This window comes from Bombus huntii, chromosome 7, assembly GCF_024542735.1.
Source record: "Bombus huntii isolate Logan2020A chromosome 7, iyBomHunt1.1, whole genome shotgun sequence".
Classification (NCBI taxonomy): Eukaryota; Metazoa; Arthropoda; class Insecta; order Hymenoptera; family Apidae; genus Bombus; species Bombus huntii.
In genome coordinates this window covers 13,465,837-13,492,657 of record NC_066244.1, presented here as the reverse complement: position 1 = coordinate 13,492,657, position 26,821 = coordinate 13,465,837, and the positions used below count along the sequence as shown (strand labels likewise).

At 42.6% G+C, this 26,821-nt stretch overlaps 3 protein-coding genes and 1 long non-coding RNA gene across 5 annotated transcripts in view; 2 read left to right on the top strand and 2 right to left on the bottom strand.

Moving 5' to 3' along the window:
• Nucleotides 1-105: 105 nt before the first annotated feature.
• On the bottom strand, nucleotides 106-8,610 carry LOC126867359 (cysteine-rich protein 1-like). The gene is made up of 3 exons (XM_050621799.1): nucleotides 8,443-8,610; nucleotides 925-1,077; nucleotides 106-430 (listed from the first exon to the last, which is right to left on the bottom strand). The coding sequence occupies exons 1-3, from the start codon at nucleotides 8,480-8,482 to the stop codon at nucleotides 387-389; spliced, it is 237 nt and encodes a 78-aa protein (XP_050477756.1). The 5' UTR covers nucleotides 8,483-8,610; the 3' UTR covers nucleotides 106-386.
• Nucleotides 8,611-8,719: 109 nt separating this feature from the next.
• LOC126867293 (transient receptor potential channel pyrexia-like) lies at nucleotides 8,720-15,075 on the top strand. Of its 2 annotated transcripts, none has more exons than XM_050621600.1 (10): nucleotides 8,720-8,864; nucleotides 8,972-10,552; nucleotides 10,887-11,139; nucleotides 11,265-11,467; nucleotides 11,559-11,780; nucleotides 11,867-12,195; nucleotides 12,536-12,809; nucleotides 13,436-13,726; nucleotides 14,487-14,746; nucleotides 14,856-15,075. In XM_050621600.1, exons 2-10 carry the CDS (start codon nucleotides 10,172-10,174, stop codon nucleotides 15,016-15,018), a joined length of 2,376 nt encoding a protein of 791 aa, XP_050477557.1. In that variant the 5' UTR covers nucleotides 8,720-8,864; nucleotides 8,972-10,171; the 3' UTR covers nucleotides 15,019-15,075. The 2 variants fall into 2 exon arrangements, with proteins under 2 accessions (XP_050477557.1, XP_050477556.1); XM_050621599.1 differs by having other exon boundaries at nucleotides 8,739-8,864; nucleotides 14,853-15,075.
• On the bottom strand, nucleotides 12,054-12,591 carry LOC126867387 (uncharacterized). The gene is made up of 3 exons (XR_007690239.1): nucleotides 12,446-12,591; nucleotides 12,292-12,366; nucleotides 12,054-12,201 (listed from the first exon to the last, which is right to left on the bottom strand). It is a non-coding gene; the product is annotated as an uncharacterized LOC126867387 (long non-coding RNA).
• Nucleotides 15,076-18,185: 3,110 nt separating the features above from the next.
• The window catches only part of LOC126867287 (protein pangolin, isoforms A/H/I/S), a 283,374-nt gene continuing 274,738 nt past the window's right edge, over nucleotides 18,186-26,821 (top strand). The window contains exons 1-2 of the mRNA XM_050621586.1: nucleotides 18,186-19,964; nucleotides 20,221-20,299. Of these exons, the coding sequence (XP_050477543.1) occupies nucleotides 19,815-19,964; nucleotides 20,221-20,299 (229 nt within the window). The 5' untranslated portion in view covers nucleotides 18,186-19,814. The remainder of the gene's footprint in view (nucleotides 19,965-20,220; nucleotides 20,300-26,821) is intronic.

The window sequence follows — 26,821 nt, the reverse complement described above, 5'->3', positions numbered from 1 at the left end:
GACCTGCCTAGCTGCTCGTCGATATAACAGGTAACGGATCATCGAAAGGTGATACAGATATCTTCCTTACCCATTATGAAAAACGTAGACACAAGTTTCATTACATTAGATTTTAAACTGGCATTGTTAAAGTTTTATTTCACTTTATAACTACATATGTAGTAAACAGATATACATTATGCAATATACAACCTTATAAAAAATTAATTATCTTAAGTATACCATACTTTGCAACCACGCATTTCGTAATCGTTACGAAAATATTGTACATAATTCACGCTTAGGCAATCTAAGTGTTCATTATCCATTAAATATAATTACTACGATACAGGTAACGCGATTAGATTAACATTATGTATTACATCGTCATGAAGTCCTCGGGTTTTTCACTTTTTGTAAATGTAACTCTCGGCGCCGCCTCGACCGAAACCTGCAATGCGCAAGAATAAATGTTTCAGCAGAGTCCATCGAGATTGCAGCAAGTAAAAGGAAGGACCAAGAAAAATCCTTTAATTTCATTGAATTATCTTAAACAGATTCACGTATAATTCTCTATGAGTACTAAGAAGTACCATTTGAAATTAAGATCACCATCATCCATCGAGTTCTAAATCATCGAAATGCAAATTGTACCAAGAGACGCGACGTTAAAAAAATTGTGTTAACGCGATTCTAAGAAATCGATACAGAACAGTCAAGGTATAAAAAAATAGAAGGAACTTTAAAAATTACTTTTTAATGACCATTATGGAAACCATGAATTTTAGAACATCCATCGACGTTCACGTATAAATCGAATCTACCAAAAGAGAATAGAATTCACAAAATTCAAAGCAGAATGAGTCCAACAAATAAATCGAATAAGACTTCCAGTAGTTCTGAGTAAACACAAATTCTTCCATCGAATGTTCACTCGTCACTCACCTCCAGGACCAAACAGAGCAGAATAACACGGATGATTACAGTAAGGTTTGCCTTCGTGTTCCGAATGACTACCAGGTGTCAAAGTTTTATTACACTTTTCGCATCGTAAGCAGGAGCCATGCCAGTCCTTTCCCAACGAGGTTTTCCTTTCAGCTGTAACAAACAGAAAAATCGCGTTCGTATAAGCTTCGTTTAATTTGATATTCACGTTTCGTGCCGTATAAGTCGATTGTCCGCTTTCGATGTCACCGATCCACGAATGATTCACCGGGTGAAATGAAAACGGGGAAATAATTACGTTCGATCAGGTCTATTCGCTTGGCCTCAATCCACTTTGCTAAAGCCATGTACGGCTGCGTTCCCGATAAAGAAGCCTGAACGAAGTTTTATCAACCCCTTGACTGACAATAAGTAAACCGGTGCAAACGGTGGTGATTGTCGGCAAACGCGTGGCATTGCATAATAATAAGCGGCGGAATTGGATAACGATTGTCGCACCACGTGTCGCGGAATTGCCGCTTACCACCGATCTATCGTTGCGTAATGCAAAACCTCAAACATTTACGATATTCGTATTATACATGGAACGTTTGAAATTATTTCGTATGTCAACGTTTTTAGTTTCGAAGCATTTCAAGGGAATTCTTATTTCTAAATTTAAAAGATTGGACATTGGAAAAATTCTTAACACACGAGAATTTCTAAGATAAGATAGTTCCACAACTTCAGATGTTTTTGATTTCAGATGTCAGGCCGCGAAATTTCAGATTATCAAACAGGTACGTTGTGAAGTAATTTCAATGTTGTGAAAGATTTGTATAAGAGTGGCAGTGTGTCGAATGGCTTGTGGAAAAATTTCAAAGTTTCGAGCGATTATCAAAGCAACCTGAAGGTTGCCACATAATTTTTAGCGTACAGTAAAGTTTCTGTTATCAAAGCACGTGTTCTTTAAACGTCCTATTATTATATCATTGTATGAAAGTGGCATAGACTGAGAAACAAAAACATTCTATAAACCTACGAACCAAACGAAATCGAGAAATATTCAAAGTATTTCTGAATGCGAAGGAAACCTTCGAGAAACCTTCAAAATCCTCATTATCAACCATTCACTCAGAAGCGAAAGCGTCGAGTAACTTCACGAGCGCGTCATCTAGAAGAGGCACGATCGATCCAAACGTACAATAAGCTGCGCGCTCCGTTTGGAATCCGCTAACGCGCTTTCCCTCGACGATCGGAACACAGAATTATCCCCAGGCGGGACCCGAGTCGTCGCGAGCTTCGCCGCCGACTGCTCCATTAGCAATTTCGTAATTATAAAATTGAATGGCTAATTCCCGGCGGAGACGTTCCGTGAACGCGTTCCATTCAGCGAAGGCGCGAACTCGAGGCGTCCTGTACGCCTTCGCCATGATAAAGCGCGACAGCCACGCCGCTTTACAAAATATCCGCGCTGCATTGTCGCGCGACGAATTCCCACGTGCGAGCGAGTACGCGCGAATTATACGCCTTTCCGGGATTTCTCTTGGAGTGCAAGGGGCGACGTCGCGCGACTAATGGCTAAAGGTGATGTCGACGACGCGAACAAGGAGCCAGCGACACGGCCGAGCGCTTTTGTCGCGCGTCATCGCGCAGAAACGCGGCTGATTAATCGAAAAGGGCGTCGATCCCACGAGCCGAGAAGAGAAAGAAGAGGAGGAAATACGTTTATTATCGGGGGCCGACAGGATTGAGAAAGACTTCGAGTAGCACGATTTTCTTTCCGAAATGTCGCTGTGCAGCTTTCAACGATCGCGTCGATCATGCGTACGGTTGCGTGGCGACCCAGTATCCAGACGAATACGAGCGAACGTAACAAGGATGAAGCTGACTGGTAGCATCAACAATACCTTGTAACGACGAAGTATCGCGTTAGCCGAACCTCTCGAAACACGGATAAAGAAAGCAGCGTGCATTTTCTATCAGGCTGGTGTGGTTCTTGCGTTTGTTTGACGCTCGTACGCGGTTCGGATCTCGGTTGACAAAAGGCCGCGAAATCAGAGGAGCGAGTGTAGCCTTTTTTTCCTTCGGTGCACCGCGCTGCGTCATACCATTACGACATATCAAACCTCACGGGGAAGACAAAAAAGCCACGGACCGGTGGCGGCCCGGTGGTTGGCATTCAAACGTTCCTCCGCGTCTAAGGAGGAGCACAAAGGACGGTGGTGCCAGCGAGGGGAATTGGAAAATGACGAGGAGCGGAGAGACACGGGAACGGGTCTAAAGGGGTCGACGTCGGGAACCAACGTAGGCAAAGGGGGGGAGAGGGTTCGTAAAGAGGGTGCGAGGGGGGTAGGACAGGCCGCGATGTAGACGAGGAGAGAGAGAGAGAGGGGGGGGCGGAAGAGGCGAAAGAGCGAGAGAAAAGGGGGAAGGTTGCGTTGGAGGAGAAGGACGAAGAGCGAGTAGGAGCGAGGAGGAGCGAGAAAGACGGAGGAACGGGCAGCTTGCTCGCAGAATGGTACACGGATGAAGGAAAGAGAGGCTGTGGAGCAAGAAGGGTACGCATAAAGGGCCATTAGTTAATTAACTCCTAATTATCTGGCGGCGGAGAAGCGAGTGCATAATCGTCAAGCATTGCTGGTGTGCAGTGGCAGCGCGAAAAGGCAGACAGCGCTGTGCACGGATCGTTGCGCCCGGGCGCCAAACAATCGGCGGCTGCTGATTGCATAGGCTTGGAACATCATCCCCCGCTGTCTTTCCCTGCTTTTCTCTTTTCTTCTTTCTCTTTATTTTCTCGGTAGACCATTCTCCACCTCTTGCACCCCACCCAGACCGCCCACCCACCCCACACCTATCCTCTTTCCCACTACCACGTTTCTTGCTGCGTCTTTCAAACTGCCGATCCGCCGCCTCCATCATCTCCGCCCTCGCCCAACTCGCCAGGAAAGGCCGTGAAAAACTTCTCGTCGTAGTAACTCTACCTCCCCCACCGTGACATCATAAACGGGAGGGTTGAAGGGAGGAGGGAAAAGGAAGCAGCTATTCCCTTCTTTTCGTTCTTTCTCTTCTCCCTTTCGCCCGTATCCTCCTCTCTCCTCTCGGCGTCGTTCTTCACCACCACGATCCGGCTATTCTTCTCCAAACCTGTTTCCTCCTCTGTTCTTCTTATTATTACTCGATACTGCTTCCCGAAGCCTGTCCCGTTGTCGCTCTCCTCGCCGCTGGACACTTTATTGTCGTTGCTCTCGATGCAACGTGACTCGGTTTCCTCGTCCGCTTCTCCTATCCACGGTTTTCAAGCTCGCTCGTCGCGAACGCGCGTTCACCCGGGCCACGAAATTTTTGTTCGGCTGCCTGGCTTGTTACCGTCTACGAATCTCCCTTTAAGACATCCTTCCGTGTACGAAATGAATTAACGAAGAACTTTTGCGCGGAAGCCGTTCGTGTCCATCGCTTTCTAAATCTAAAAGAACCGTTTCTTATCGTTCTTTGTGTATTTTTGCTTTTGACATAAAATTCAAAGCGTATGAAGAAACGAGTAATTAAAGAAAACTTTACAGGGTTATTATGACAGTTGAAACGAATGAAAAGCCAAAGACAGTAGAATTGTACTTCTCTGGATATATTTTTAATTACATTCAAAGATTCGTACGTAGCGGAATCTTATTCCCATTTTTACCGTCTTAATATTGTTACTATTGTATTTTGCGTATTTTTACGTAGCGTGTGAGAGCCGTAGGCACGTTAAAATATCGAATAAAGATATCTCAGGGACAAGGAGGCTTTGAAACCCTAAAACTTTCACAGTGACGGCATTCATTGCTGATTCATTAAGCATCAGTTACCAAAAAGGATGCTTATTGTATAACATTTCGTAGAACCTCGATGTCGAGCGTTTCTACCTTTCCTAATAACCAACGGCTCATAAAATCTGGCGAAACTCCAGGAAATCTTTGTTCGTCGAATAGTCAGCAATTCCCTGAAAATCAGTCATGTGTCGACGTAAAAGGGTGAACCACGATTCGTTAAGAAGATTCATTAAATATTCGTAAAAAGAAAAACGACAGAGGATAACACGAGTCGTTTGTCAAATGCCACGAGATCGTTCGAATGTAGTTTTATTTGAAGGCGGATCTTGGTTTTTCAAAGGATCTCTGTTGCGACCGGGCTCGAAAAAAGCTTCTACCTTTTGCGGGTGCACGTTGCCCGTAGAATGCTCGCTCGAAACAAAGAAAATGCGAGTAGAAAGCTGCGAGTGGCTTCACCGCGAGTTCGCTTTCTGCGCTTGCCGCCTACGCGGATCAAGAGGAAGAAGGCCGAAACTTCAAAAGTTACTTTGCTCGAGAATGTAACACGCTGCAGCGTGTCAGCGATTAATTGAATACAAAGATCAACGGTTCAAAGGTCCACATCCTTTTCCCATGGTTAATTGTAAGTTTAAAATAAAATGCGATTGAAAAGCGTAAGGCGTTTGGAACAGGTTTAAAGTACGAGCACTCTTTGGCGAGCTCGTTATGTAAGGTTGAAGTTAAGAATTTAATCATTGATTTATTGGAAGTTGCTTGGTATTCGTAAAATCGTAGATGTACATATTCGTATTTAGCAATAATTTATGGAGCGGTCGAGGTCGACTCGTTGCGAAGATATCGCGGTGGATATCGAGCGGGGAACGTAAATCTTGCATTTCTCGGGTCAATAGCTAGCTAGTGATGGACGTTCTATTTGCTAAAATAATTAGCACGTTACCAATTGCTTGGATAGATATGCAATCCTTTATATCTTTCTCGCGAACCAACATCGATCGTCGTAACGCAAACGATCGTTGGCGAAACTTCTTAAAAATCTTTTCCTACGATTGAACACACCACGAAATCCATACGATACTCGGAAAATCCTCATCCTCGTCCCCCAAGACACAGCCATAATGTCGGAATTCCTCGACAGCGATACACTCGCATAAATTCACAGTTAATCAAGAGCCGAGAACCAAGAAGTTGTCAAAATTCCAAGCTGAGTGGCTCGTTCGCTGAAGCAGCTACTAATTAAAGAGAAGCGTAATCTCTCGACGAGTCCACTAAACGGTGTTTCTCGCGCAAATCCTAGCAGCCGGTCGTGGGCCTGCGGTGACAAGCTAAAAACGCGTTCGCGAGTCTTCGATTTGGAGGCCAATGACCCTCTCTCTCTCTCTTTCTCTTTCTCTGAACCCCTTTGAAACTATCATCCTCTTCCTCCCGCGATACACGGAAAAAGAGTGTCGTCCCTCTAATTCGCCCGTTGCCACGGCATCCATTCCTCGTACGCCTACTTGGCCCGATCTGAAAGCCCATATACGTAGCCGTCGGCAGCGGCTCTCCTGTATTCAAAAAAATCCGCTTTCAGCGCTAATAGTGCTTTAACGGGGCCGTCTAAAAGGCCGCTCGAAAGAGGAAGCGTGCAATTAAAAGCCTACCTCTCTGAATACGATGGCTCTGGGCGAGCGCGCGAGCTGGCGCGAGCAACATCGGCCGCCCGAAGGGAACGAAAGCGAGCTATCGTTCTGCAGCCACCACGGTGCAACGTTTATCTAAGCGTCCAAGGGGAAGCGCGAGCCTGCCGATTGGACGACGATAAGGTTATCGCGACGAGGTTCGCTGAACGCGAGGACCCCTCGCGAAAAACGACCGCGATAAGCGGAATCGAGCGCCTCAAGGTCGAACGCCACTGTCGTCGTGGGTGTTCATTTGTCGTCGTATGTTTGAATTGGTTTGTTTTGAGTCAGACAAATCGTGGAAATGTGGGTGAATTATCGTGGAAAATTTGAAGAAGATTCTACTGTGGCTTTGAGGCTAATCGCGTGGACTTTAGAACGTTAAACGTAGCGATGGTAATTTCGATAGCTGGAATTTGTCGACTAACGGGAACGTGTGTACGAGTTGGTTCGAGAGACAGAATTTTGAAAATGTTCGATAATCGTGACGAATGGCTATCGAAAAATTATCGAACGCGCGGTATAAGTCGATGGTTAATAGAAAATTATAAGCTGATCTTAGAGTTGGAATTTAGATAATGGCAACGAATAGTAGAGCGATGGTCGAAAGAATTGTCGAACATTCGAGAATAAAAATGAGCATTGTTTGTACGTATATTATACTACCAAAGTGAATTCCAACAAAACGTTTTGCGCGATATTCGCGACAGAAGATTACCTCGACGATAGTGACAACAACGTGCGTTAGTATCGTAATAATTCTGTAGATAATACTAATGAATGAGGCATTATCATAAATATCGAGGACAACTCATAACTTCAGGTTCTTCCAATGGTAGCCATTACGATGAAAATATATGTATGTTCTTGATAACCGATCATTATCATATTATCGTGGATCAAAGTACATATGTTCCAAATTATATAAATCAGTATTTACCAACGATCTCATATAGATCAATATACACCAACTTTCTCTCTCTCTCTCTCTCTCTCTCTCTCTATTAGTCTTTTAAGACTCAAAATGGTTCAAAGGATCGTACGATGTATTACGTTTGAAAACCTGCTATGCACATCGACGACACGACTGACGACACATAGGCGAACGTATGATATTCGCATTTCATTGCATAAAATTTCCTTCCTAATAACTCGTATTACTCGAAATTCCCATTGCGTATTTACTCGTATACAACGGGACGAGGTTGACATAATATTTGTCAAGGTGAATCGCGAGGACGTACAATGATGTCATTCCTGTCGTCATTTCACGCACACTATTGCGTGGATAGCGTAGCACTCGTGACGCGAATTTCCTGCAGCAGGATGTACGCAATCGTACATAGGCGAGCAATTTCGTGGACACTGTGAGTGTAGAATGGGATATATTATAGCCGGATTATGCGTCAACGATTTGCGCGAAATTGGGCAACGTTTATAATTATCGATTAGACAATCCGTTTCTTACGAAGCTGTCGTTGTGACATCGTATGCGGAAAAAAGATGTAAATTATTTTGAATACTAAGCAGATTGCGAGTATATTTATGAATATTGCGGTCTTACACACTGAAACTTAATTCTATTCGAAATCCGATACACAGACACTTCTAATTTTCTTTTAGTAATCGTCAGACTTCCTATATAGATAGCGATATGAATATTCAATTCAAGCAATAATTGCAACAAATTGAACAGTTCCTCTGTATATACGATGGCGGAGAAGAGATAACAAAGGATAAGCAGTACGAGAAACAACATAACTTGATCATTAAGTAAATATAATACACTAAGTATACAAGGTGTCTACTGCAGAAGCTATTGATACTTAAGCACGTAAATAGCAATTTTAAACCTCTTTCTGCCCCTCGCTGTATAGAATACCGCGAAAGTTTGGGGTCTGATGAATCCACAACGTAGAAAGTGTTCACCACAAAATTTAGCGTATAAAATATCTGTATCTTGGAATGTTTCGCAAAATTTACAATAGGATTACGTTCAACAAAAGCCAGAATCTGCTGAGAAATACTTTTCGATGAATATTACGCTCGAAGAAGAAGCAAGCACTCACCGAAATAGACTGGCTTGTCGCACTTCGGACAGTTGGGCATGATGGAACGGTCTGGTTCTTGTTGGAACAACTACGGAAGCGTCGAACAGGCTCCACTCAGCAGCGTGGTCAAGCGCGTACTGGGCCCGCGCGTTCTGCAAGGTAACGCGATTCTCTCTAGTTGATTGAGCGTACGAACGTGTGTTAACGTCGGTCGTACATGTGTGTGCGCGTGCGAGAAACCCGTGTTAAGGTCGCCTCGGTTCGACTTCGAAACTGGTATCCCGTCTATGTACGTGTGTGTGTATGTGTCCATGCACGCACACACGCACACGTTCACGCACACACATGCATGTCTCTACATGAATGTACATGGAGTGTGCGTGCACCTGAACTTGCGGCGGCAGTAGAGTGTCATCGACGCGATTGTGTGCGTGTACCAGGTAAGTGCGCTCGTAACCGCTAACGGTCGCTTTACTCGAGAGGTTCGACTTCTTCGACCGATGAATCGCTCTTCTGACCGACCGATCCCGTTATCCATTGTTGACAGATTCGTTATCGAAAACGCATAGCCAAGTACAGGGCTGTTCATGAGTATTCAGAGATGGTCGGAGTCGATCGGTATACTAGCGTGTATACGTAAATAACGGGGCGGATAGAAACAATAGGAATGCAATCGAACGAGATTGTTGAGGATGGAGCGGATGTATGTACGCAGAGGCTCGAGAAGAGGAATTGGGCTAAGGCCGTGGATAGCGTGGTCGATGAAATAAGAAGAGAGAGGAGTAAGTTGACGAAAGAGCGAGTTCGAGCTTGGTGAAAGATATTAACGTGCATTGAAACGGGTTTGAACGAAGTAAACAATCTTTACTCTTTTAAAGCATCGAATCCTCGTTACCAGTCATTCCGTACTTATACCTTTTAGAGATTTTCTTTGTTAATCGATATTTGTCGATATCACGATCCTCTAATTTCGGTTACATTGTATTCGTAGAGGGATAGAATTATTCGAAATATTTCATTTCCAAAATTCAGCAACGTGACTCGCACTAAGCCAATATGTCGTCACTGATCGTTATAACATATAATAGAAATCATTATTTCGAACAATTTCGTAAAGAAGACATATAACGCTAAAATTTGATTGTACTTGTACATTCGGCATTTCATTAATTCATAACTTACGTAGTTGATACGTATAAGAATTAATTTCATCGTCATTTGACGCGTTCTTTATAGGTTTTATAAACAATAGAGCTTTACAAATTCTAAGAAACTATTCTGAATTCAAGCGTTTAAAATGAAGGTAGATACAAATACTGATTGTTTTACAGAAAAAATACTGATCGAACACATTTCTAGAGAAATTCGTATCACTCAATTTTCGAAAAATCGTACCAAGAAATAAGACACGATATATACATTTTGATACCTGCCGACACCCAAATAGTAGACACACGAGGATTTTGGCTGCTCACTTCCTCGAGCCAATATCTACGGTGTGTCGAGAACGTAAATAAAACTGGACTACCTCTGAGTGGTTGTTATCGTCAGTTAATAACGGGACAACATATTTTTAAGCAGGCGATAAAAACACATGGGGCACGTAGATTTTATAACTGACCACATCCTCTGATTAATGCAATATATATCTATATGCACCACTGTTAATTCGACGTTAGTGAAAAGCAAACACGCGAAATTGAAACATAGGTCATAGAACAGGGTGTATAAAAGATTGTCAACCGAAATGAATTCGTACGATGACGATCAATTAAAATTGATCACCTCTATCGAAAACGACGATATAGGAACGGCAATAGAGATCTGCACCACGAGATTCGATAAAAAATTCTTACAGCCTGTTGGAGTACTGCGCGTGACTATCGTTCAGTTGGCTGCTTGGCAAGGGAATATTGAATTATTGCAACTATTGTATGAAAATGGAGCTGATATCAATGCCACGGACAAAATTGGCAGATGTGCGCTTTTTCACGCGGCGCATCATGGAAACTGCGAAGTGGTGAATTGGTTGTTGGAACATGGAGCTTCCACGGAAAATAGAGTCGGGGTTGATTCTTGTTACAAGAATACTCGTTCACCTTCGAACCTGTGTTTTATTGGTCAAAACGTGAGTACCGTGAATTAAATAAAATTTCATTACTGTGCTACTCATTAGCAATTTTAAAGCTTTTTGGATACATTTATCGGTAGACTGCAATGTTTATGAAATATTTTAAGAGTTTAAAAAATGTACAACATGTACAACTGTACAACAAATGTAAACAGAAATATTTCAATATCCAAAATATAATACTTGTAGTATTATATTATCTAATGAGTGAAGAAAACCTTCGCGTAGGTTCTGTTTCTTTACTTATGTTCGTGAAAATATACATTTTTATAAATGTTTCTAGCTTATTTATCATCTTCCAAATGAAAGTACTAATTGATTGGAATTTTAGTTACCTACGCCAGAGTGTTGGGGAAGGACACCCATGCACCAAGCTGTGAAGAACAATCACGCTGCGGTAGTCAAGATCCTGGTGGAAGCTGGTGCTGATGTGAACGCGGAAGACGAACGTGGAATCACACCATTGCTTCTAGCAGGGACCGCAATCGTAAAAGAAGATTTCAACGAAATTTCCAAATTTAATGACATCGTCGAGATTCTCGTAGCAGCGAAAGCTTCGACCAACGTCATCGATCCTAATACAGGTATTATATAGAGGTCGTCAATTATGAAAATTATTAAGCTGATTCAATTTCATTTATCACGTATCGTGTACTGGTCTCTTCTGTGTTGTGTTTGATCCTAATTAGTCCTTTTTATAAACTTACAGGTACTACCGTATTGCATACTGCGACCTCACTAGGAAGTTGTTCGGCGACGAAAAGGTTACTGAACGGTGGTGCGTGGCCTCTTTATCAATGCAAAGGCACAGGAAGTACTCCTCTTCATCTCGCTGCCAGCACGGGTAACCCAGAGGCGCTTTCGATCCTTCTAGAGAGCATACCTTCTTGTGATATCGACATTCGAGATAACGTGAGTCTTTACCATATTTAACCTTCTATGTATCTGCTAAATTTAACATAATAATCACTTAATTGTGCCATTTCCTTTCTTTGATATCCAGATCAATCGAACACCATTGCATAGAGCAGCTTACCAAGGTCACCACGACTGCGTTCGAATACTAATCGATCACGGTGGCAATTTAGGCGCAGAAACGAACACGGGAATTACTGTCATCGATGCCATATTTGCTCACATACCAACACCAGTCTTATTTCTAAACGATATTCTGTCTTCCCGCGTTAAAATGAGTTCCGTTGAAAGTTCCGTGGAAAATTCCCAGGTAATAGAAACAGCGTGATTTACTCGTTCTAAAGATGTCGTTCCTCCCTTTTACTGTTTTCTGTATTTTATTGTTTTCTGTTCAAGATCACCATTGACTTCAACGTGCTAGCGCCAAAAGGAGAGCTGCAAATGGGAGTAGTTACGTCCCTTATTGCAGCAGCCTCGAACGTGGAACAATTGACGATACTACAACATCCGCTGGTGGAAACGTTCCTCTGGTTGAAGTGGTCCAAGTTGAGAGTATTCTTCTTTAGTCTCGTCTTCGTCCACGCCCTGCTGGTCTTTTCCCTGTCTGGTTATTCCATAACGATATTGCAATACGAGACTGATTGCGGCCTGTTGCGGAGGATTCTCTCTTCCTGTTCTTGTGTCCTCTTCCTTCACAATGTCGTTCAAGTGCTGATGGTACCTAGGTTCGTCTAGAATCAAAATAAAATTAAGTTTGTCCCTTCTTCATTTCTCTTAGAATTTTAACGTGGGTGAATTTCCTATAAACATCAGATACGTACCTACACCCCTGTTCGTAAGTATCGGGACACTCGCGAGAACCAACAACAGTTAATATCATTAGGTAATCGTCAAACCTGTAAAACTTATCATTTCATTTGAAACGTAGATTCACAAGGTACCAGTACAATTTGATATAATAAAAATAATTTTCACCTTGTCCATCTTGTATATCTGTCGCGTCTTTTCATCAGCATCTTCACTTTATTTATTCTTACAATTACTCCGAAAACCTATATATTTTAGATATTATCTGAGACAGTACGAAACGTGGCTATCGTTCACCTGCGCGGCGATATCTCTGACGATTTCAATGGGTAACGCTTATAGAAGCGAGATTACAGCTTCATCAGGGGAAAAGGAATTACACGATGCTCGACAGCCCCTTCAATGGATGTTGCATTCCATCAGCCTGGCAATCCTGCTTGCCTGGATGCAAATGATGCTGTTAATCGGCCGCCTTCCAATGTGCGGATATTACGCGCTCATGTTCTCCACGGTGCTGAAGAATATTCTGAAGGTCAGTAGTAGACGTAATCAACCAACGTGCGTTTGATTCCCGGTGCGCCGTGTAATAATCGCCTGTTCCTCGCCCTATTCGCTCGTCAGGATCGATCTTGGAGAAAGGAAAAAGTAACGAGGAATCCCCCGTTGAAGGAAGAACTCCCAATTTTCCTCGTTAAAGCGCGTCGAGTCGCGGTTAAACGGGCGCGAATAAAAAGCAGCTACGTCCGACACCGCAAGAACACCGTTTTTCACCGAAGAGAGTCGTTTCAACAGGAGCAACGTTAACCCTGATTTAATGTGCCAGGGGAGGCTTTTTTTCTTGTATCTTTTTCCTTTGCTTCCTCTTTCTCCTTTTCTTTTTTCTTTTTTCTTTTTTTTAATTCCGTCTGTATGGCGAAAGATCCTGCATTTAGCCGAAACGAAAGGTACAAGAGAGCGACGAGGCTCTTCCCTTCGGCGAATATCGTTAGAAATGAAAAGCCAAAGGGGGAAGAAGGAAGAAGCAAGGTTCTAAATGTCTGGTCGGTGATATGGCTCCCATCAGGACCCACTTGCCTACCCCTACTTCGCGCAGCCCTACCACCCTCTCTACTTCGCGATTATAACAACGTGCATCTGGGGCTTTTTATTTCCTTTCAGGTTCTCCTAGCGTTCGTCTGCCTGATTGTCGGATTCGCGTTCAGCTTCGCCGTTTTGTTCCACGGGAACGACCAGTTTCGCAATTCCTGGAGGGCCGTCGTGAAGACCGTGGTAATGATGATGGGTGAGTACGAGTACGGGGCTCTGTTCTCGGACGAGAAGAATGGGAGTTCCTTCCTACCAGCCACGAGCAGGGTCGTGTTCCTCGCTTTCGTCATGCTCGCTAGTATCGTCCTGATGAACCTGATGATCGGCCTCGCGGTCAATGACATCCAAGGCCTCGAGAAAGAGGTACGGTCCGTCGATACTCTTACTCACCTACCTTAGATATTCATTACGTAAACGTTTCCTTGGTATTGCGGAATGCTGGACGAATAATTCCATAGTAATATCGGAAATAGCAACGAATCACTAATACATTGACGATCGATGATTACATCTGAAAATCAAATGGGACAAATATAATAAGCTTACTTTCGTTGATTTTCTAATTTTTACGCTTCTTGACAAACTAAAGGGAAGTACTTCGATATATCGTCGTTGAAATAGAAAATAACCTGTCAGGTTCAAAGATACGTGTCTTTTGAAAATAAATCATATATTCACTGAGTATTTCTTAAATAGAATATATATAGTACCATCAATGTTATGAGTAAATTGCGGATGTTTATATAGTTGCAAGAATACGTAGAAGATGCAATATATGTTATAGTATCTAGTAAATAAAATAAACTATTCATCCTCGATTCCTTTAGTAATGCTCAAAGAGGTATGAATTTACATAAACGTCTCATACCTTTGAACTAATTTGAAAAGTGATAGAATCGTACATTTAATTCCAAAGTCCATTAAAAAGACAGTTCTACTAATATATTAGTGGCAGACAGCGCATTAAATTTTAAACTGTGCTACCAAGGGAGGAAAATATAGGTCATCATGATCTTTCCCTGTAGTCTTCGTTTCTAATTGAATATCCAATTTAATTAGAAGTTAATTAAATTAATTAAAGTGTGCGACTACCCGTATAAGAATGAATATTGCGTGAATTCAGGGACACATTCGCCAATTGCTGAAGCAGGCCGAGTTTGTGGCTCATTTAGAAAGACTAGTGCTGACATCACATCGAATCTTTCGCCGCAATTGGCTACATCCTCGGTTAGCCAGGCTGCTAGACTCGAGGCGAGGCATTCCCACAAAAATTACGTTCTGTTATCACGAACGTTATTTCCATGAATCATCCCTCGGCGTGCCAGCGAGGCTGAGGGAGGCGTTGTTTCTGCTCGCCTTGGGAAACTCGCGCGACACCGAAAGGTGAGCAACTTGTCGCTCGATCACCATCATTTTACGCTTTAATTAATAATTTCATCCATAACGACCCAAAGTTGCGGCTGGCTTAAAGAAAACGCTGTTTTCCCAGCAGGCGTGAAAATAACAACGGGGACGATAACGTGGAATTAAAAGCGCTGTTGGAGGAAGTGTTGTTGCAATTAAGGGTACCTTATTATCCGTCCGCCATGAGAAAGTTTTCAGTACCTTATAATGCACGAACTCAAACGGGACAGAGGAAGATTGCTAACCAGTGAAGAAATATATATGTATACCTTTTTCTTATGTTTTTATTAAAATATCGATGAACTCTATGATATATATATATATTTATTTATTACGTATCCTATGGAAATATCTTTAATTTATGATGATTTTGCTTAATTGCAAAAAAATATTTAGAAGATGAATATTACGTGAAAACTTACCCAGATTTAATCAAATAATAGGTAGAAGTATGGCGTATAACCTCTATTGGAACTTTGAAATCACTAGAAAAAAAGAGAGGTGTTAATTACGTTTCTACTTATGTCAAAATATGTAACACTCAGTGAGAGGTTTTGTTATTTTTTATCTTTATCTGACTGTTATTCGCATACCTTTAATTATTGAAAGTGATAGCAGCCGGATTAAGATATTGCAAAAATCTGTGTGTGATAATTACAATAATTGTGCTGTGTTGAAAAATAACAAAAAAAAAGTACCTCGTCGATGGCTTGAGTTATATCAGTTTAGCTCTGAATTACAGATACGCATTGCTAAAGGTCGGTATAGTAGAGGAATAGTGTTATCGACGTAACCTAGCGAAGATTTCATTAGATATTGATCTGAGCATAGATGTCTCTGCGATACTATTTTAGATTTTCAAAGTTGTAACGTACGAAAGTGTCATGGCACGTTGATCGTTTCTTAGCAGGATCATCGAATGTTGTAAGTTGTAGGTAAGCATGTTTATTAAATTTATACCTTAAAATATGTAACATATTTCAAATAGCAGCCTTTTAGTTATTGTATAATTCAAGATGTTTTGTTATCTATTCAATCTTTATCGTATTTGCTTAAATTTTCGTGCTATCCTCAATAATTCTCAAGTTACTACAGTCACGAATAATTTTACGAACAACAAACGCAATTTATGCAATTACATTTTACAAATAATTACATTTATGATAGCATGCAGATTCCTCATTATATTTCAATTGAAACGATAATTAAATAGGATTTTAATGAATGTATGTTTGATACCATACCTGTCACCCTCATCAGTAATCCAACGTATATGGTAATGCGATAAATTTATCGTTGTATATATTTTTCAAATACAATTCATTATTTCGACGAGAATATTGATAAATTGCTTTCAAAACGTTACAGATCACGCCGACAGATATGTAGTACTTACAACATTGTCAACCAACCAATCAAATACTTGTACGATCGCTGTGCTACCAAAATTGGCGGGAAATGCAGGAAACAATGGCTTTCAAAGAAAGGTTGTAATTTCTTCGTATCGAGGAATATTCTGGATATTCGAAATTTAGTAAGTCTTCTTTCCTTCTCCTTTTCTTCAATGTCGCTTTTTTCCATTTTTCTACCTTTTTCCTCTAAATTAGTTCATAACTTTCCAAGAATGTATGGCACGGAACGTGATTCATGCGATATACCTGAAAGTACCGAAGAGTTTCGTGCAGGCAAGATAATTGCAATTTATCGATAAGATTTATGTAGCCGGCAGAAAATTTACAAAAACGTTAATCCAGGCACACGTGAACACGAGTCGTGTTGGTTGTCCCAGGAATAATTAACGCGAAGGTTTCTTAACAAAGGTACGTGCAGTGATTCTGACATTTGAGGTTATTAATACGGGTATAATGTTTGCGTGCAAATAATGAAGTACGATCGAACGAACGCGTTATTTCAACGGAATATAATGTGTTGTATTGTTCGTACAGGTGATTAAACCGAGGACACGTCATTCAATCTGTCTGAAATTTATCTCGCTTATTTCGATATAAGGCGAATGCCAGCGGATCGTACGCAAACGATCACACGCACTCATGTGACTCGTTCTCTTTGTCATTCCTAGAGATGATACGAAAATCAGCTTTGTTAGCGGCTAATAAGGGGACCCGTGTATTCGTTCAGATTTTAATTAAATACGGAAATCGGATAGGACAGTGGCCAGCGCATACATTACCATAAATTGTCGTTCACCCGCGGCTGTAAAGAAATCAAACGTGCACCTGCCTTAACGGTTGTAACAGAACTGGACGTATTTCGCGACTGCTTTGACGCCACACTTTTATTTTCACGAAAAACGACATTACGCGTGGAATCGTTTCTTGAAATTCCACGCTCGCCTCGAAAGAGAAAGAAAGGGGAAAGAGGCGTCACCGAACAGAATAAAAAGATTACTTTAACAGGACGCATAATTTATAGGGTTGACTTTGAAACGCGCAACCGGGATCGGAGAAAAATTCACAAACGAGTTTCCCCGACCGGAGGAAAGATTTCTAGGTAGAACGAATAACATAGGAGAATTTGCACCTCGCGTAAAGTCATTCACCATCGACAGTATCGGAAACTCGCTTATGTTCGTCTTCAATTATAATAAATTACGGTTTTCAAAGTTGGTAGTACTGGCTCATGCGGCATATCAATGTGCGTTTCTTTTTCTTCCAGATTAATTAAGCAACAAGAAATTCTTCGTAGATACGATCGGAATTCGTGTTTACATAGTCGATAATAAAACCTTAATAATTAAATAGAAGAGGAAACCAACGGATCGTATGTCCATTAAAAACAACGGCAAACTACCCGTCGGTGAAAAGAAGTGGCATAGTACGAATAGGAGAAAAAAGCTCGACGACAAATCGGACGGCCGTAAGTGGAACTTAATAGAAGATAAACGTTTTGCTTATTGTTTGTTAGAATATAAGTCTTTGCGTGTGGTAGGTGGGGAGATAGGAGGATCGTAGCTGGTCCTCTCGCACGACGAAAACGGCACGCAGGAGTTACGGTAGCGGTGGTGGCGGTGGTGGCACTGGCGGTGGGAGCAGCAGCAGCAGCGGTGGTGGTGGCGGTGGCAGCAACAGCCGTGGCGGCGGTGGTGGCGGTGACGGTGGCGGTGGCGGTGGCGGTGGCGGTGGCAGTGGCGGTGGCGGTGGCGGTGGCTGTGGCGGTGACGGTGGCGGTGGCGGTGGCGGTGGCGGTGGCGGTAGCAGCGACGATGGTGGCGGCGGCAACGATAGCGACGGCGACGACGACGACGATCACGAAGACGACGATCACGAAGACGACGACGACCACGACGAAGACGGTACTAGGAGTTCGGGTAAATTCGGGTGAGTTCGGGTGGAGTCGGTTCGCCGCCTTGCCTGCCATGACTGGCCGGTCGTGGCCTCGCGGGGGGTGAGGGTGGGGGTGAGATGGCGCGTCGGTGAGGGAAGCCGCGGCGGTGAATCCGGCGTCGTGATTGGTCGTCGCGTGGGAGAGCCGCCCGCCCGAGCTCACTGTGACCGGCAGTCGGCACCGAGCATCCAGGCAGAGCACATCGAGCCATCGGAGTCGGGGCGAGATACGCAAACACGCACCTCGGGACCTAACCACGGGCACGATGGCCGTCCGGCGCGTGCACCGTCAACAACAACAGCAAGAACAGCAGCAACGTCGTCACCGTCGCCGTGGTGCCGTACTCGTCGTCGCGCGTGTTCTTCGTACTTACCTGCATACGGAATCGAAGCAAGAGCAGCAGCAGAATCGCGCGCTCGCTAAAGCATCGTGGCCACCATCGTGCGGATACGTGGCGCGCGGACTATGCGCCTGGTGCACGCAATAAACGAAAGAAAAAGAGAGGAAAAACCTACAACACGTATACGTACACGACGACAACGCACGGAAAGTTGCTGGCAGCGCGCGCGCTAAATACGACACACACCACGGGGTCCAGGGACCACTCTACACACGACTCAACCTACATCACACACGTTCCATCGTTACCTCTTCCTTGTCCCCTCGTTTCCACCGGCCGTGTGTATATCGCACCTCCTTCTCTCCTCCCTTGTGTGCGCCGGCCTTCCCACGCGGTCCTCGTATCTTCGCCGAGATTACGTTTCGGTTAATACGCGAGTAAACGCGCGTCGGCCGTTAAACCTTCGGCTCGTTGCCGGCCCGCGTTTGTCGTTCACGGTGATATACATCTCTTTCTCTCTCTCTTTTGCGTGTCTCGTCGATGATCATCGGTGATATTCGTCTCATCGAGATTACTACCGTATCCTCGCGTCTTTGTGTTTTGACTGGTGGTGCGTTTTTAGTCGTGTTCCGATCTCGTCTCACGGCGGCGTTCTTTTTTTTATACTTACGGTGCTACGTTCTCGTTTTGTGCCCCTCACGTCGAAGGGGAAAAAAGGAAAGCAAAAATCAAGCAAAAGAAAAGAAAAGTGTGCGTTCAAATATATAGAAGCCTAACCTCCTCCGTCGACGACGGTGGCGACGGTGGTGGAGGCTAAGGTGACGGTGACGGTGAACCGTTCTCTGTGTGCTCTGTGCTGTCGTCCTTGCGTCATTCGTATCGTATTGTTCGTTGTTGTGCGGCACTAGTGACACAGAGAAGTACCGAAGGGAGGAAGTGTCTGTCGCGTCGGTGGCGTTCTTTCGCCGCGTAGTCTCGTGCGCGCGTGACAGAGGAGCACGCAGTCCGTGATAGAAAGAGAGGCAGCGCAGCGCCGTTCCGACGGATTGTAGCAGCCTTGTTGAGAAGAGAGAAGAATCTGCCTGTCGCTGTGCGTCGTCTTCTCCTCTCTCGGACCACCGTCTTCTCGTCGAGTTTTGTTTCCGCTTGTTGTTCGCTCGTCGCTTAGTGTGCTATTCTGAACGTCGTGTGTTGAACGATTCGCAGCCGGCACGTCGAGGACCGGCTTTCGAAATTCCCGCGTCGGCCGTATCGGCTGCCTAACCTCTCCTTGGTCCGCTACTCGAGGCGGACACACCTCTTGTGTTAAGTCGCCGAACGACGAAGACAGGAAAGACGGTGGCCGTCGCTCGGCCAGCAATAATGCCGCACGTGAGCAGCAGCGGCGGCGGCGACGATCTCGGCAGCGAAGACGAGGTCAAGGTCTTCAAGGATGAGGGCGAGGACGAGAAGAGGTCCTCCGAGAACCTCACGGAGGAGAAAAGTTCCCTCATCGACCTCACGGAGTCTGAGGTGCGTGTCGATGAGATTCAAAAATTCTCCCTCTTTTTTTCTTCTACTTTATCGTACAACAGATATCGTGTTGTCGTTACGATAGAGTTTTACCTGTGCATAACACAACGTGTCATTCTTCCCTCCCTCCCTCTCTCTCTCTCTCTCTCTCTCTTTCCGTTTGATCGTCGTGTGCAACGTATCTTCTTCTTTGATCCACCCACTCGATCGTGACAGCATAAGGACGTCGCCATTAAGTGCATGCGTGTGTTTACAGGAAAAGGGCTCGCTCGCCGGTGGAAGTTACGCGACGACGGGCAAGACGTCAGCGAGATCCGACCTCAGCCCCGTTTTCGGTGAGTCTTATTTATTATATCTTACTTTCTTGTTGTCTACGCTAAGGAACTACGACGATCATCTTCTCCTTCCGTTACAATTGTCTCGCGCTAGTATCAGATAAATATTCAGCGATACGAGATACCGGATCGTGATACAAGAACGCTATGATAACTTTTTAAATCGTATCGTGACTAAGCGTTTTCCGTGTAACTTTTAACGAGCGAAGTTTAGGTTAAACGCAGCTACTCGTTGTTAGAGAAGTAGGAGATTACAAATCGTAGATGTCACGGTGAGAGAAAAGTGTAAAGAATATACGCACTGACTTTTAGTCGCGATTTGATCGAGTCGTCAAATCGGTTAAGAAAATTTAGTCAATGTGAAACAGAGACAGAAGTTGGCAAATATAAAGTGACTATTATTTCTAATAATCTATATATTCTGTTTCTACTAACAAACGTTTAAATCTCATTGTAAATGCTGTAATTTACTTTAAATTAGTATATGCATACGTTGAACTGTAAATGAATGAAATTTACTGGATGAATACATTCGCTATATTATATACATACACATAACGCCGTACAATTTAACATGTAATTTAATCTATCAAATCGTTGCGTACACATGTTGCATGTACAAAAATGGAGAATTGTCACGAAGTCACGAAGAACGAATTAGAAACAAAGGAAGATTGATCGACAATACGACACGGTCGAATGTCGTCGGACGTTATTCGTCCCGTCGGACGTTTATCGCGCCCAGTTTCACTCGCCTATGAAATCTGATAACGTGTTATGATATTTTATGCGTGTCGCAGGGGCAGGGCCCTGATTCATATAAATTAACGTCATTGTAGGTGGTTATCTTACGATCTGGTAACGTAATCTACTTGTGGCAAATCGCTTTTACGTCCTAATGATAATTTAGACGCCTTTAGTCTGGTCCCGCCGCCGTAACAGACGGCTGAAATTGTCGGAAAAGCATTCTTGCCGCGCCGTTTCTCTAAACTCTAGCTAGGCGATTAACAATCTAGTCGTGTTCCGATCGTTGAACGAGATTAACGAGCCTGCTACGTATTATCGTTTATTGTAGACTAAAAACGAAAACGCGCGTGTATTTCTCATTTCCGTTTTGGCGCGCTCCCAGCGGAAACAACGCGCACGCACGCATCATCTGCACGCGTTCGACGCGAGAAATTTCGCGACACCCAAACTCTGACGGGATTTTTCAATAAACAGCGAAGATCCGTACAAAGACATAAGCGTTGAAGTTTCATAAATTTTATTTCGATTATCGTTCATTGTCATGAATGGTAATAATAACAGAGAGATATATAAAAGATCAAACTCGACGAATACGGTCTTGCAAATATAAAAAATAATAAACGTTTTGGAAGTGTTGGAGAGATTAATAATACTTTGTCCATAATTTATACTCTTTCAAAGCAGCATTAATTTCTCGTGATATACGTACACTTAGCATCGCTTTACACTTCGACAGTAATCTGAAAATATTTGGTACATAAAAGAGGAAGAGCGCAGCGTTAAGAAAAGAATTCAGCCGACAGATTAAACGGACGTGACTTTATCCATAAAGAGAATAAAATATGTCGTTTCTTGGATGGATGTTCCGAATTACATACATGACACGTGCGTCGAAACGCATGAATGAATCTCGCGAGTCGGTTTCTCAAGTTTTCTTTATCTGTCGATGTATCCTAACCTTGCGCGTCGTTCTTTCATTCATAGTTTTTATGGCAGAGAGTTGCGTTGCGTTTACGAACTCACTGTTGTACCTAGCGAATTACCGAAACGTAAGGGTTTCGTTTGATAACGTGCGGTTTTTTTTATCGGAGGTCGATCGTTTCCGAGAAAGAGTAACTCAAGCCCGCGGTTCTGTTGCTGTTTTTACAAGGGCATACGATACTGTTTTCTTTCCGCTGCTTTCGAGTAAGATGACGTTCGGGTTCGCGGAAACGGCAATAAACATCGTGTGCTCTCGCTTCGTATCGCGCACTGAAAATTTCGAAGCCATTTATCGACCAATTTCAGACACAGCGCTCTCTTTTGTTCCCCTTTGGTTTGAAACTCTCGGGAGAAACGTTCCGACACGTTTGAAACTTTGTCGTCCCTCGATCCTCTTCTTCGTAATTTTCGCTCGTCCCGAATAACTATCGAAACTCTCGGTAGGTTTAGTTTTGATACACTGTCAATGATTTGTAGAAATTTGCTTCTCTAGAAATTCGGAATCGAAATTCTTATTTTATCTCTTGACTGTTACGATTCTATAGCTGTGTATAATATTTTAAAGAAGAATAAATGAAGGAAATTTTCACAAGTTGGAAACAAAGGATGTTAGCCGCAATTTATGCGCATTTCAAGCTTTAAAGCTACTAGAATAGCAAATATTAATACGATTAAATTGAACTGCAAATAAATACTTCAGATCTTGAAACCTCGTGTAATTGTTGACATTTCCTATCGGTGGATACTATCACGACGACTATAGCTACGATAAATAAATCGAAATGTACATAAAATTCTTCACATGCCCTCATAGTGAAACCTTTCATCGTCTACAATTCTATGTAACCATAATGTACACCTTCCCTTAGTCAAAATGCCCTATGTGGCATCGTTTAATTTTTCACGGTATGCTGAAACATTTGAAGTTTCACGTGTTTTTTACATTATAAGTAAAATCATATGATACGGATTGTTAGGAAATAATAATTAAATATTTTTAATTCAACGAGTGAAGGAAAAAGAAGAAAAAAACAATCTACTAAACAATCTTTTAACCATATAGAGTAGATAATTTTTTAATATTTTACTTTTTGATGTTTCTTTTATTATCACGTACAATATTCTCCACTCTTTGTTGTTCGAATTTCGCGTTACATCACACGGCCAGAGGGAAGAGTAATCGCAAGAACAGAAAGTAATCGGCAGGCGAACACGAGGGGTGAAGGGTGGGGCTGGAGGATGAGCGAAATCGAATTGGCGTTGGTTAAAAGCGAAAAGGGTTTTCGGCGAGAAACCGCGGGCAAAGTTAATCCCAATTTGCCGGGGGAAATTGACCGAAGTTTACGGAACGCTATTATTCTCGCGACAGGTTTGAAACAAATTGTAACTCGTTAGCGCAACGGGTATATACAATGAAACGCGCCGGAATCTCTCTCTCTCTCTCTCTCTCTCTCTCTCTCTCTCTCTCTCTCTCTCTCTCATAGACACACACACATCCTCTCTCTCTCTCTCTTTCCTGGTACTGTCCTCCCCCTGGCTGGACTTTGTCACTGACAAATCGATGTCGTGTGATGCCGTACACGTTGTCACCGTGTTGCCAAAACACTTTAACGAGTTACTGTGATTCCGACGACTTACCTCTAATATCCAACCTAGGCACCTAGAGTGTGCGATCAAAGGATTTAGTAGAAGCGCGTCGTTGAATATTTAAAATTTTTCTTTTTCTAATATTTCTGCTTTTGGAGAGGGCGTCGTGTTCTTTCGATAGTTACGAAATCATGACTATCAAAATTCAAATCGTTCGTACAAGGAAAAGATAGAATTTTCATCTCGTTTAAAATTATGTCGAGTTTTTTTTCATTTGTCGTTGCCATTTCATAGTTATTAAATGACGCTGCTAAAATCCAAGTCGTAAGTACAAATTCAATTTTCGTAAGTACGTCTTCAAGTACAATTTTCATTCTCTTATAAACTCGATCACTCGACAAATCAAGTTGATTACAAATGATTAGAAGAAATAGTTTTTTCTTTTCCGTCGATTGAATTTGCTCGGGGAGACGTTCGAGGTTTCAGATAATCTTGACGCGATAAGAGGTAATCGAAGGAGACTGCGATTATATTGATCGCGGCTTTATCGATGGTCACTTGTCACTTTAAGACGAGTTATCGTAGATCTTGTTAATCGTTTGTTTGTTATACGCCAGGCGAATGCAGTTGTACCGAAGAAAGATAATTTATTGTGGCGGCGGTTTGAACTGCCCCGATGTATCGACGTGGCGATAGTTTTCGCGAAAATTACTCGCTGTCAAATCGGATATTGCTTTGAAAAGAAAAAGAGATATTGTGCCTCTCCTCGTAGAACGTAATAATATTTTAATCGCGTGCTGATTTACACGCCGCGGTTGCCCTACCGAGTAATAAAGTCTAATTACTTGGAACGGTGTATAAATTGTTGCAATAAAAGCACAGATTGAATTTATCGCTCGATGAAATACGTGATACATCAAACGTTAAGCAAATACGTCTTTTCCGATCGTTAAGTAGAGGTTACACGGGCTTTTTCTTCCTTAACGTTCGAACCTATATATTTCACATTCTTAAAAAGATAACCCTAATTGTTTTAAACCTCGTGTACTTGTTGTCGTCATAAAAACTATACCTGTTTATTTTCCCCTTAACAAAGTGGTCGAAGATCCATGCACGGACAAAGAGAGAAAATGAGAGTTGGTCGCGTACGAGTGTAAACGAATCCGTGGAGTGTTAAATTATTGTAATTTATCTTGTCTGAACGGTAGCGACGCGCGGCGAGCCTTGTGGCACGACACGAAAATCACTTTCTGTGACGTACAATTACGTGCAAATAACGCGGCCGGATCAGAATTCGTTGCACCCGCGATGGACGGACGTGGAACGTAGGGGGGAACGTGCAAAATATTACGTCGGGATCCGTCGTAATCGCTTAAGTGGTTAATTATGGTGCTTCGAGGAAGGCTAGAGGAGGCCGAGGTGGGATTAATCTTGGCATCAATTACTTCACTCTGGACCCCTTCCTTCTTTCGTGTTCTCGTTCCTTTTTACTCCTTTATTTTCCCTTTCTCCTTTTCATTTTTGCTTTCTTTTCTTACGCTCACTGAAACTAGTTTTCCTACAGGATGTTCACGCTACTGAATGGTGCGTGATGCGTCAGATATTTTTTCCCCATTCATTAAACGTCGTTGTACACTCGTACGATCTTTCCTCCGCCGAAGGTCTGCGAGTATTTTTGTACGCTCGTTAAGACGCGTTTTGCTCTACAAAGGATCGGCCGTTGAACTTGTCTTGGTTTATATCAAAGGATATTTCTCGAAATATGCACCACTCGTGTCTCGTTTCTTCCATTGAATTTACTTAGGTTTGTGTAACGAGGACTACAACCTGTTTAAAATTTTTTCCTCGTTATTCCATTCCTTTCTTTCGTTTTTCTCTTTTAACGAAGAACAATTGGAAGGTCCAAATTTTTGGCTATAATTTGGTAAGGTCGCGTGAGCCAGGCTCGAGGTACACTAACGATGTGTATCAGTATAATAGCAGTAAACGTAAAGAAGAATGTTGTGCTCTTTCTTCTCCCATCATCTTTCGTTTCGCGCTATTCTTCGTCTTTCTCATTCTCGACGCGTCGCCGGTGCGTGCTACCGATCCTCCGCTAATTTCGAAATGCACGAACGCGTTTAAAATTGCGTCTTTCGGCGGTGTGCGGATCGACGCGATAACTATGACTTGAAAATTATTACACACAAATAAAAATACGACAAAACCGGCACGATACACAGGTTACACGGAATTTTAATGCAAACATCTCAATATCAATACGAAGATTGGCTGCTTTTCGGTAGTAGGATTCTCCGAGGCTTTTTATTATTCTCTCTCCGCCTCTTCTTCTTTTTCATCCTCCTTTGAAATTAAAATTACAAATCGACGTTTCTACGCAACAGGCAGTGTCTACTTTAATATATACACGGATATTTTATCAGCATTATTTCTGCCGAATTTTATGCCATTCTTTAATTACATTTCACATAACGGGTTTGTGTCGTATAACAACGTGATCGACACAGCGCGAAACGTTGCATTTTTAATTCATTTCTGCCAGCGGAATTTTTAAATGCTTTATTTTATTTCTTGCTCGCAGTTATTTCAATGTAAATGCTCGAAATTTCCTATGAAAAATTTCATTTCGCTTGCATTGTTTGTACACTACCGACCAAAAGTTTGCTATCGCTTTTAATTCCATCACTCATTCGAAATCAGCATTAAGAATATCAGAGTAAAAATCCTTCTATTACAATGCATTCATACTAAACATTTTTCCAAGTTTTGCGGACTCGTTTTTATAAACTTTCGACTGACGGTGCAAATTACTAGAACTACCAGAGTAGTAAAATAGTAGCAAGACAATTAATTCGTAATATTCGTAATATGTAATAGTGATTTAGAAATCTAAACGTTGAAGCTTTCTTTTGAAATTAATACAAATTACATATAATTTTAAAGATTATAAAAATTCTTTCGACCGAGCGTTCCATGTGAACGATTTTAATAGAGTCACGTGTACAAAATATAGATATTGGGTTGGTAACTAAGTGATTGCGGGATTTGTCATTAGGTGATATTGACAAAATCCGCAATCACTTAGTTGCCAATCCAGTGGTATCGTCTTTGATGTTGAAACAATGTTCAATCAACGGCTTCCTCTTTCGTGATCTCTGCTTTGAGAATCATCCTGTATACGACTTTCATCAACTCGTTGCAGCTTTC